Below are 10,520 nucleotides of genomic sequence, written 5' to 3'. Positions count from 1 at the left end.
CCCAAAAAAAAAAGACCCACATGAACAGACCTGCAGACCGTGTTTGATTCTGACATTCTGACATTTGAACATCTTTACTTCATTGTTTCCCATCTAGAAAGAAACATGTCAAAATATTTCATTCAGGATTTGTGATTGTGATTTCTGAACATATATTTGTCTGAACATATGTTCACAAATTATACAAACACAAAAATGACCCAACATTAAAGATTCGGTGAATTCTCGCCCTGTTGCTGAAAACCAACAACAATAATATCAAGCATCGCCAGTTTGCTAATTTTTGAGTGTCAAGTCAAATTTGTTGTTTTTGTTAATCTACCTTTTCCCCTTCTATCTGCACAAGTTTTCATTGCAGCTTGATGAGCTGTCTAGACCACCGTACTTAGTTGGCCAACTTCAATAAATGGAGCATGGAGGGGGAACTAAATAAAAAATTATATTGTTAGCAAAGATAAAAAAAAAAAAAAGTGTGACGCATAAACTGTATAAAAAGATGGATGACATGACAGCTCACCAAAGCAGTTAGAGCTCCCCCTACTGACTGTCTGCAGTTTAGGTCATAAGCTCCGCCTCCTCTATATTAACACATGGGTTACCCTATAACATTTTAAGCAGGGTTTCGTCATCAAAGTTAGTTCTTATGCTAATTCATGTCCAGTTGTAATTTTTTCTGAAAGTCCACTTGATCCATTTCTGGAGCAAGTGTGGAATCAAAATCATTGACTAGAGTGGGAGCGGATGGCGCCTTCAGAATTTGGCACGCATGGATTATGTGGCGATTGCGAGTAACACAAGAGTCAGAGAGAGTGAGTGTCTGCTTCAAACGGACACACACCTGAGGGACCTTTGACCTTTTATCTGACGATTTATCAGGAGGTGAAATGTGTTTTAGTCCCGGGGGTGTCATGGCTCCACTGTCATACAACAGGATGAGGTAGAGGTCATCCATCTTTATATAAAGTCAGCAGTCTGATGGTTTGTTGCAATAAAATAAACAAAGACAAAAGACTTTGACTTGAGATCTTTTATTACCAACAGAAAAATCCACAACAAACTTGATGTCAGAAGTGGGATTCCAGGCTGATCGCTGTATCCACGGCAGACGGTGACTGAACATCCAGGACTTTGAAAAAGGTCGTCCTGCCTCAACCCTTAAAGTCTGATGGTTTGAAGTCTGCTATTTTGAGTAGTTGCTCACCTGCACCTTGATGACAGGTTTGTAACTGTCTGACATGGTGGCGCTGATGGCAACAGCTTGACCATCATAAGTCAGGCCCAAGTCTTTGGCTTTACCTCGGACGAACCCTTCCTCTTCCCCGTAATACATCTTATAGTAGAGATCGTGATCACAACTTTTACCGGATTCAAACACTCCCACTGCAAACCAGTTAGAGTACAACGCAAAGATGTTGGGGTTAGAGAACATGACGGCCATTGTTCCAACAGATTCTGAGGAGTTCTTCAGCAGATCGTAAGTGACGACTCCTGCAGTTCCCCACCTTGAGTTGTAAAACTTTGAGAACACAGCACTGCCAGAGTTAGACAAGTCCGAGTCAAGATACGGGGGCAAAGGACTCTCACAGTATCCACTGTACTCGTAGTCACTGGTGACACAAACAAACAAACAAACAAACAAACAACATCTCAGCACAAGTCATAGTCTGAGGCCTGTTCCACACGTAGGCGGGTATTTTGGAAAACTGAGGTTCTTTTATGTGTTTTGACCTTTCGTACACAAACTTCGTATTCGGTCTCTGAAAACTCTCCTTTTGTAAAAGTTCTTCCAGGGTGAAGATGTTCAGAAACTCTGTTTAAGGTGTTTATGTTTAGATGTTGAAAACAGAGTTTTTTTCTTGTAACTTCACCCTGTGCGCCGTCATCGTGCAACGCTGTCACTTTAGTTAACATGAGATTATTTCGTAACTATAACTAGCGCTGGTGCTAACAATGCTAACTTTTTACACGCTCACACATACAGACACAGTTACTCTCCCACTATGTTGACGAGCAGAGACGCCTGGATGGATGACTTTGAAAATGGTCATTGCAGAGGAATGGCGAGCAATTTTTTCATGTCAAGAATATCGATCGTTTTTGACAACTGTCTGAAAAAATACCCGCCTACATGTGGACCAGGCCTTGGTTACAACTGTCACAGTGAAGGTCATATCTGCAGAAAAAATATTGCTTTCATTCTTAACTCTTCAAACAGAAAACACAATTTTAACAACCTTTTTAAAGATTAAAAATAATTAAAATGCCAAAAAGATGCATATACTACGTAGTGTAATTCATTGTTATTGTTTCAGTTAAATAGCAATAGAGTTTTAAAGTTGTCCCTCTTTTAAACTCTATTGCTTTTATACTATAATATTAAAACAGGGTTGGCTGAGGCTGTGGTGGAGGGGCCCAATGTGAGATCTACTCATGGGGCCCAGAAATCTTGGACACACCCCTGCAATTCATTCAACAATATATTGTTTTGGAGCATCCAGTTCAGGCTTATGTCCAGGATGTTGTTAGCCTAGCATAGCACAAAGACCGAATGCAGGGGAAAACTGCTAACATAGCTTTATTACCACAGAAAAATGAAACGCTTGAAACTCCTCTCCTTGTGAAGTCTGAACTCACCACGAGTTGTGCATCCTGTACCTGGAGGAATTTAAAAACTTAATGGTGACCTGACGGCTTGCCATGATGATGTCTGAAACTTGAACAAAAATCTATTACTCAGCTGTATTTGATTTATTTATTAATTCTGTCTTTTTTTATTTAAAGCATTCTGCAAATTGATTTTTTCTATTTCAAAGAGATTTGATATTATAAGAGCCCGATGTTCATGAGAGAAACCTTTTGAAACAAATTTAGAATTATAAAAAAAAAACATCCAAACGCATAAATATAAATGAAACAAACACGAAATACATTCCTGTTTAAAAGCACATAAATATATTGTCACACTCACAGAGACTCACCCGTCCTGTTCACTGCCTCGGCTCTGAATCTGAACTTTTATATCAACTGTAGTGGAAAAATACTATCTGTCTGTTGCCTTCGTCTGACCTTAAAAGATTAGGATGTTTGTGCGTCATTTAGCAATTAGAAACTGTTTCTCTGTATGGCCTGGGTCTGTATCTCCAACAGGGACACTCCTCAGGATCTGGGTACAGCATGACCTTAGATCAGTGCCCTCCTGACAAAGGAGTTTCTGTTGGTGTTCCTCCGAACCAGGTGCCTTATAGAAGCTTGCATAGATAAATCACCAGACAAACTAGCAGAAGGCGTAGTCACTAGGGCAAGCTGAAACCAATGACGATATATCACTCATGTATATGCAAAATACCTACACCCTGTGAAAGTATAAATATGCTCTGCAACCTGGACTGCCCCGGGAATCTTTGATGCACTTGTGACTGATGTTACTTTTGTAGCTGATTACCCCTTTTGCAAAATAACTTTTTACTTTATGCAATAAAATACACAAAGACAAAAGACTTTGACTTGAGATCTTTTATTACCAACAGAAAAATCCACAACAAACTTGATGTCAGAAGTGGGATTCCAGGCTGACCGCCGTATCCACGGCAGACGGTGACTGATCATCCAGGACTTTGAAAAAGATCGTCCTGCCTCAACCCTGAAAGTTTGAAGGTCGAGAGGACCGACGGCGTGGACTGCGGCTGTCACCTCGGAATCCAACAAACGAGAAAACCTCTTAATTCACGGTAAAAACATTCTGATCTCACAATTTTAAGGTCAAAGGTCACTGTGTATTTTAGGACAAAATTGAAAGGTTAAGTTTCCTCCATCTTACGGCCCTATAACTACGAGGTAGTTAGTATAAAGGAAGTTCAGGTGACTTCGCCAGGCCCGGAGGAGTTCAGGTGACTCCTTGAATCCGGTAAACTTGGAAAGACCAGTGTAAAGGTAGAAATTTACACAGATTGATCGGGGACGCTCGATAATCTCAGGACAGACACCATGGGGTCTGCAGGGAGTAAGATGGATGGGGCTGACCTGCAAGGTCCAATTTTTGTGTTTATGAAAAAGAAATAAGGAGAAAAATGTTTGTCATGTGTTGAATATTGGATAAACGAATGTGGATTTCCTGATAAAGGAAGTCTAAGCGTGAATCAACTGATACAGTTACAGACGTGTTTGAAAAAGAAGGAAGAGAAAGTTAAGTCTAAGAAAAAGATTGACAGAGAAAAGTTGGAGGAGATTGAAAGACAAATGGAATGTTGGAAAATATGGATGACAGAAGCGGAAGTCAGAGACAGGAAACAGACAGGGAAAGTTTTACCAAAAATGAAAAATGAAATGAAAAATGATGAAAAAGAAAAAAATGATGAAAAACAAAAAAAAACAGATGCTTTCACTGATAACCCCACCACACCTCCTGTGTCTGCTCTTTATCCCTCTCTGACCGGTGGAGTTCGAGGCAAAGAAGATATCCTGCCCCTACAGCAACCAGCAATCAGTCCGAACAATCCCTTCTACGGACAATCTCAAGGGGCCTGAAACCCCCTTTGAAAATATCATTAAGATGGCCTTTGGGGAAGGCCTCCACAAGCCTATTTTGACCCAAGTTCGCTCCACCCTTGTGGGAGGCCGGGCTGAAAACAGACTGCAAGAGCTCCTCAAACACACCAAACACGGTGAACAAAGAGAGAAAGAAAAGAGAGACAAAACTGCCAGACACCTAGACACTGCCACTCTAAATGCTCAGCTGGCTCTGTCCCACTTGGACAGCCGCCCTTTCAGAGGACAAGACAGAGGCCGTGGACGCGGAAGGGGCCAAGGGCACGGACGCGGAAGAAGATATTCCCGCGCATATGACCCCACCAAATGTTTTAACTGCGAGAAGCATGGCCACTGGGCCAAAGACTGTCCAGAAACACCAAGAGAGGGGGACGGAGGAAACCGTCGCAGGGGCTGGCAGGACAACGAACAAGTTCCCTATGCCTCGGACTGACCATCAGAGAGAGGAGTTGGTAATGTACCCGCACACACAACACACACATTACACGCTCCACGCACTGATACACTGCTTGGCTTAGTTCAACAAAGAATAAATGTTCAAGAAACCCCTCCCAAAGCAAAGGAGGGTACTTATACCCGTCTCTCCTCTGAAGCTTATGAGAAAATGCCAATGATAACATGTAACGTTAAGGGACAGAATGTCGAATTTTTAGTTGACTCAGGAGCCACCCACTCAGTTTTAAAAACATCTGAAATGTCTTTGCCTGACAGTGGTCGTTTTTCATGGTCCACGAGTGCCTGTGGTTCTTGTGTAAAGGAAAAGTATGGGATACCTGTCAACTGTTCATGGTAGTTTGAAGGAGTACAAACAAAAGCTAAACATTCGTTTTTTAATGTCCAGCATGTGCCCGGTTAACCTTCTGGGGAGAGATTTAATGTGCGCTTTTGGCATTGTGATAACCTCCACCCCCCGAGGGCTTACGGGTTAACAGGACTGACACGTGTTCCCCCTCCCCTGCTGAAGTCAGGGGAGTATCACATTTTACTGGCCGTTCATTTCAGCCCAAATACTCCCCTGTATGTTTATCAGTGGTGGATAAATTACATATCTGCTCAGTTTTTAACTAATACAGCACTCACACTTGTTTCCAACACCACTGAGAAGATGAAGCCAGAAAATTTACACTGCACCTCTTATGTCTGCTCCGAAGGGCCTAACCCGGAGTATGAAAAACGATTTTTCAAAGATCTGAATGACAATGTTTTGATAACGGACATTTACACAAATGGAACACGCTGTGCAGCATCTGTCAAGCTTACTCCAGCTCAGATGAAACTCTATGACGTATACGGCTCACACCCCCACATCTCTCTCTCAAAAGCTCCCACCGACAGGTGGCGGGATCTGGGTCCGTTTGTAGCTCAGTGTAGTGCAGCAAATGACTGGCAGCCTGCCACTGGAAGTTCGTATGTGTTTTTCTCTCACTCACTGCAGGCATACAGACATCCTTTAACTATGAAAATTCATTGTCTCCGCTCAACACATCTCATAGATGATATGAGACGTCGCACTTCCTCATATCTTTTTCAAGCGCTCTCACATGCAGAAATCTCACCTTTGTTGGCACAAGTCCCTAGTACACTCTGGACAGCCAACAAATATGATGTAGGCCTGATAAAAAAATTTGAACCGGTTCAGATAATCCCAAAGTCAATTTACAGACCCCAACAACGCCAATACCCACTCAGAAAAGAAGCTATAGAGGGCATAACACCAGTTTTTAACTCTCTCCTCAAGGCTGGAATTATTATTCCATGTGAAGATTCACCAGTACAGACTCCGATCTTTCCAGTAAAAAAGATCCATCCTGCCGGACAGCCCACAGATTGGCGTTTTGTGCAGGACCTACAAGCTGTAAACTCTGCCATCATGGCCCCTACTCCTAATGTTCCCAATCCATACACCATTCTCAGCCAGATTCCCTCTTCTGCTAAATGGTTTTCCGTTGTGGACCTGTCTAATGCTTTTTTCTCTATCCCCGTTCAGAAAGACTCCCAGTTTTGGTTTGCTTTCCAGTTCGTAGGAAAGCGTTATACATGGACACGCCTGTGCCAAGGACTGACCTGCAGCCCTACCCTTTTTTGTCAGGCTTTGTCTCGCAGTCTCTCCCCTCTCACACTCTCTCCAGGTTCAGTTTTGCTGCAGTACATTGATGACCTTCTCATCGCAGCCCCAACAAAAGAACAGTGTGAGACAGACACCATCCTCCTCCTGCGCCATCTTGCTGAAGAAGGCCATAAAGCATCCCTGTCTAAACTACAGTTTGTAAAACAGGAGGTGACCTTTTTAGGCCACATCCTCACACCACAGGGTAAATCTCTCTCTCCCTCTCGGGTTAAAGCTGTGGCAGAGACACCTAAACCCATGACTAAAAAACAAGTTCTTTCTTTCCTGGGCATGTGTTCTTACTGTCGACATTTTATTCCCAATTTCTCCGAGATGGAGAGACCGCTGAGAGACATCGTGCACAAAAGAGACCTGACAGCTTCCAGCCCCATCCAGTGGACTGAGGAGGCAAACACTGCGTTTGAAAACCTTAAACTGTCCTTGCAGTCCACTCCCATTTTGGGCATCCCAGATCCAGAGAAGCCATTCACACAGTTCGTTGATGAAAAACATAGCTGTATGACCTCTGTTCTTTTACAGGCTCATGGGGGTCAGCTGAAACCTGTTGGCTACTTCTCCCGCTTATTAGACCCTGTTGCCAGAGGCCTCCCAGCATGCTTGCGTGCAGTGGCTGCCTGCGAGTCTGCAGTGCTAGCCTCACGTGACTTTGTGGGTTACACCCACCTGGACCTTCTGGTGCCTCACTCTGTTGCATCTATCTTACAGGAACAGAAAATATCACACATCACGCCAGCACGATGGCTCAGATATCACACCACACTTCTAGGTTTGCCAAATGTTCATGTTAAAAAATGTGCTGTGCTTAACCCTGCCACCCTCATGCCCTTACCGGGTGAGGGTGAACCCCATTCTTGCCTTGCAGAACTCCAACACACCTGCACCCCGAGACCGGACCTGAAAGATGTACCTCTCACTAACCCTGATCTCATTTTCTATGTTGATGGTTCTGCTTTCAGAGATCCTGCACGGGGCACGGCCCATGCAGGATTTTCTGTTGTTGATGATGTTTCTGTTGTTTGTTCCTCTCCTCTGCCTTCTCATTACTCAGCACAAGCAGCAGAACTGGTGGCCCTGACTGAAGCCTGCAAAAAGGCAAAAGGCAAAACTGTTACCATCTACACAGACTCTCGCTACGCGTTTGGAGTTGTGCATGATTTTGGAGCCCTTTGGAAACATCGCAAATTTCTCAAATCAGATGGTAAACCCATTTTGCACCATCACAAAGTTGCAGCTTTGTTAGACGCCATCCTCCTACCAGCTAGTATTGCTGTTTGCAAATGTACTGCACACACCTCTGGCCGAGATCCAGTGTCTCTAGGTAACGCTCGAGCAGATTCAGCTGCCAAAGCCGCAGCGGCCTCCACTCCTCACACTTCTTATCTACACACTGACTCAACTTCCTCACCCTCCCCTACAGCCTCCCTGTCTTCTCTGGCCTCTCTCTCTACCCCTGCAGAACGAAAGCTCTGGTCTCAAAACGGCTGCCTCTTCTCTGCAGGTGTATGGAGAGGTCCAGATGATAAACCTTGTCTCCCTCGTAGACTGTTTTTGACCTATTGTAAGTTGGCCCATGGCCTAGACCATGTGTCAAAAGGAGGTATATGTGCTGTAGTTCAAAAACATTGGTTCACAAAAGGATTTTCTACATTTGCAGCTGATTTTTGTAAAAACTGTTTGATATGTGCCCAAAATAATCCAGGTAGGACCAGACCTCTGACACATCAAGCTGCACACCCAGCACCAGACAGACCCTTTCAACATGTCATGATGGATTTCATCGAACTAACCCCCAGTGAGGGAAAAAGGTACTGTCTGGTACTGGTAGACATGTTTTCCAAATGTTTTCCACAACGTTTACCTCAAATCCTGCACAACTGAGCACAACTCACCTGGGTCTTACTTGTCGATCTGCATTTTCCCCCTCAGACATTCCCTGGAATATTTTAGATTTTACTTCCTCTTTGTCGTGGTTCTTCTTTCTTATTTATGATCTCAGCTTTTCACTAGTCTAGATGAAAATGTTTTTAAGAATCAACCATACCTGATTCATGTACATTATGTAAATGAGCACTTATGTTGGGTGTTTGAAATGAGAGAGAGGAGCCACTGACAAACTGACAAGAAAAAAACATATTAAAGCTGTTTTCACACATGCACCTATAAAACTTTGAGACAATTTCCGGCAGGCTGCTCCTGAAATCTTCCTGAGTTGCTTGTTCACACATGTACCTTACAGCAGGAGACTATCCCTGTTGGACAGGAGAGGGGTGGGGGGGTCTAAGTAGGTAGGACACAACTTTAAAAGAATGATGTGAAAATGGCTTAAGTAGCAACATCGCAGACTCAGTGATGACAATTATTTGCTTTTAAATGAATGCCACTATGTTAGAGTATAAACACAGTTATGCGGAAAGGGTGGAGGTTTCTGATGACTGTCTCATGCATTTTTTTTTAAAAAGAAAGAAAGGGGGAATTCCCCTGATGTGTAAATCAAGTTATTCAGCTTTCTCATGGCAACAAAAGTGACCAGGAACACTATGTTATTAAGACATTTCCTTGATGTTAAAACATTTTTTCGGTGAAAGGTCTAAAAGCTTCCAAACGTTGATCATGTTGTTGGTCGAAAAATTATTTTTGATAAAAGTAGGACTACTTTAGTGTAAAACCCTCAACTTGTCGTAAAACATTTGAAAATGTATAGACAAATTATCAGCAAAACCATATTAGATTATAAAAAATAACTCCTGAGTGCTTTGATATATTACTGGATTATTATCATTAAGGCAATAATGTTGATTGCATGAATTGTCGTGGTTGTAGAGAATAAGTTAATTTGAAATATTAATTTTCATAATAAAGCTTCTGTGATAAAAGGACACTAAATCTCTCAATATGTCTATAGAAATGTAATAATATGGTTAATAGTAATAAAATAGTGATCAAATGTGCTGTTAAAAATACCACTGGTGAGGTTCCTCAGGGTTCAATGTTAGGCCCACTCCTGTTTCCATTCTACACAAATATTTGAATTTCTTAAATAAGTTTTATCATGCTAAAACTTAATTAAAACAATAAAAGTTTCAGTTGAAGGATGGTTTGGGAGTATTTTTTAAAATCTCTACATTCTTACTGTTTTTTTTGAATGTGCAGAATATTATTTTAACATGAAACTACTATCTTTTTCTTAGGTACATTTACATTTGAGACTGTGAGAAAATTTTTCTGATAATACTTCTCTATTCAAGCAAATCCATGAGTTCAAAAGTTGAAGTTGAATGTTACACTGAGATCATGCTACTTTTAGTTTCGTCTGGAGCGTTTTAGATTTAAGGATCACTTAAGTCATGTTTCACCCTGAAGACAGTAAATCGCTTTCTTGGTCTGATGAATGGATTCCTTTGTTATGCGGAGGCTTCAGTACTTGATTTACTTATCATGGGAATTCCCCAAGAAAGAAAAACATCTCTCCCATCCTGTCAGTCCTCCGACACCCGTTCTGTTTCCTCTTCAGTGTTTTTTTCTCTGTTTTTCCTGTTAAAGTTCTTATGAAATAAAACGATAGATAGCCTAGGAGGTATATAACGCGCCCACTTTACAGAGGCTATAGTCCTTGTCACAGTGGCCATGGGTTGAATCCGACCTTGGCCCTTTCCCCTCTTTTCCCATCATTTCCTGTCTCTCTTCAGCTGTCTTATCCAGGCAAAAAAAAAGGCAAAAAAGGGCCCAAAAATCTCTTTAAAAAACCACCATCCAATCAAATTAATCCCAATGTTAAGTCCTTCTTTCTCTCTCATGATTGGTTTCATCCCCTTTCAGTTAGAAATACACCAAGACACGGCAGTAAGAT

The 10,520-nt window shown here is 42.2% G+C and overlaps 2 protein-coding genes across 2 annotated transcripts; one reads left to right on the top strand and one right to left on the bottom strand.

The window, feature by feature from the left end:
- Positions 1–1,012: 1,012 nt before the first annotated feature.
- Positions 1,013–2,960, bottom strand: LOC132990018 (DELTA-thalatoxin-Avl1a-like). Its single transcript, XM_061058024.1, has 2 exons — positions 2,635–2,960; positions 1,013–1,607 (listed from the first exon to the last, which is right to left on the bottom strand). Exons 1-2 carry the CDS (start codon positions 2,697–2,699, stop codon positions 1,181–1,183), a joined length of 492 nt encoding a protein of 163 aa, XP_060914007.1. The 5' UTR covers positions 2,700–2,960; the 3' UTR covers positions 1,013–1,180.
- Positions 2,961–4,549: 1,589 nt separating this feature from the next.
- On the top strand, positions 4,550–8,750 carry LOC132989535 (uncharacterized). Its single transcript, XM_061057227.1, has 5 exons — positions 4,550–4,661; positions 4,756–5,002; positions 5,881–5,948; positions 6,093–7,871; positions 8,373–8,750. The coding sequence occupies exons 1-5, from the start codon at positions 4,550–4,552 to the stop codon at positions 8,549–8,551; spliced, it is 2,385 nt and encodes a 794-aa protein (XP_060913210.1). The 3' UTR covers positions 8,552–8,750.
- Positions 8,751–10,520: the final 1,770 nt, after the last annotated feature.

Source organism: Labrus mixtus, chromosome 15 (genome assembly GCF_963584025.1).
Source record: "Labrus mixtus chromosome 15, fLabMix1.1, whole genome shotgun sequence".
Classification (NCBI taxonomy): domain Eukaryota; kingdom Metazoa; phylum Chordata; class Actinopteri; order Labriformes; family Labridae; genus Labrus; species Labrus mixtus.
This window is presented reverse-complemented; position numbering and strand designations above follow the sequence as displayed.

What these genes read in the sequence shown, in the direction of transcription:
- LOC132990018 (XM_061058024.1), bottom strand. Translation starts at nt 2,699, where the DNA reads ATGGCAAGCCGTCAGGTCACCATTAAGTTTTTAAATTCCTCCAGGTAC. An exon ending in TACAGGATGCACAACTCGTG is followed by an intron (nt 1,608 to 2,634) that starts GTGAGTTCAGAC and finishes TTGTGTCACCAG; the next exon opens with TGACTACGAGTACAGTGGAT.
- LOC132989535 (XM_061057227.1), top strand. Translation starts at nt 4,550, where the DNA reads ATGGCCTTTGGGGAAGGCCTCCACAAGCCTATTTTGACCCAAGTTCGC. An exon ending in CTGGCAGCCTGCCACTGGAA is followed by an intron (nt 5,949 to 6,092) that starts GTTCGTATGTGT and finishes TCTCACATGCAG; the next exon opens with AAATCTCACCTTTGTTGGCA. An exon ending in CAAATTTCTCAAATCAGATG is followed by an intron (nt 7,872 to 8,372) that starts GTAAACCCATTT and finishes AAAATAATCCAG; the next exon opens with GTAGGACCAGACCTCTGACA.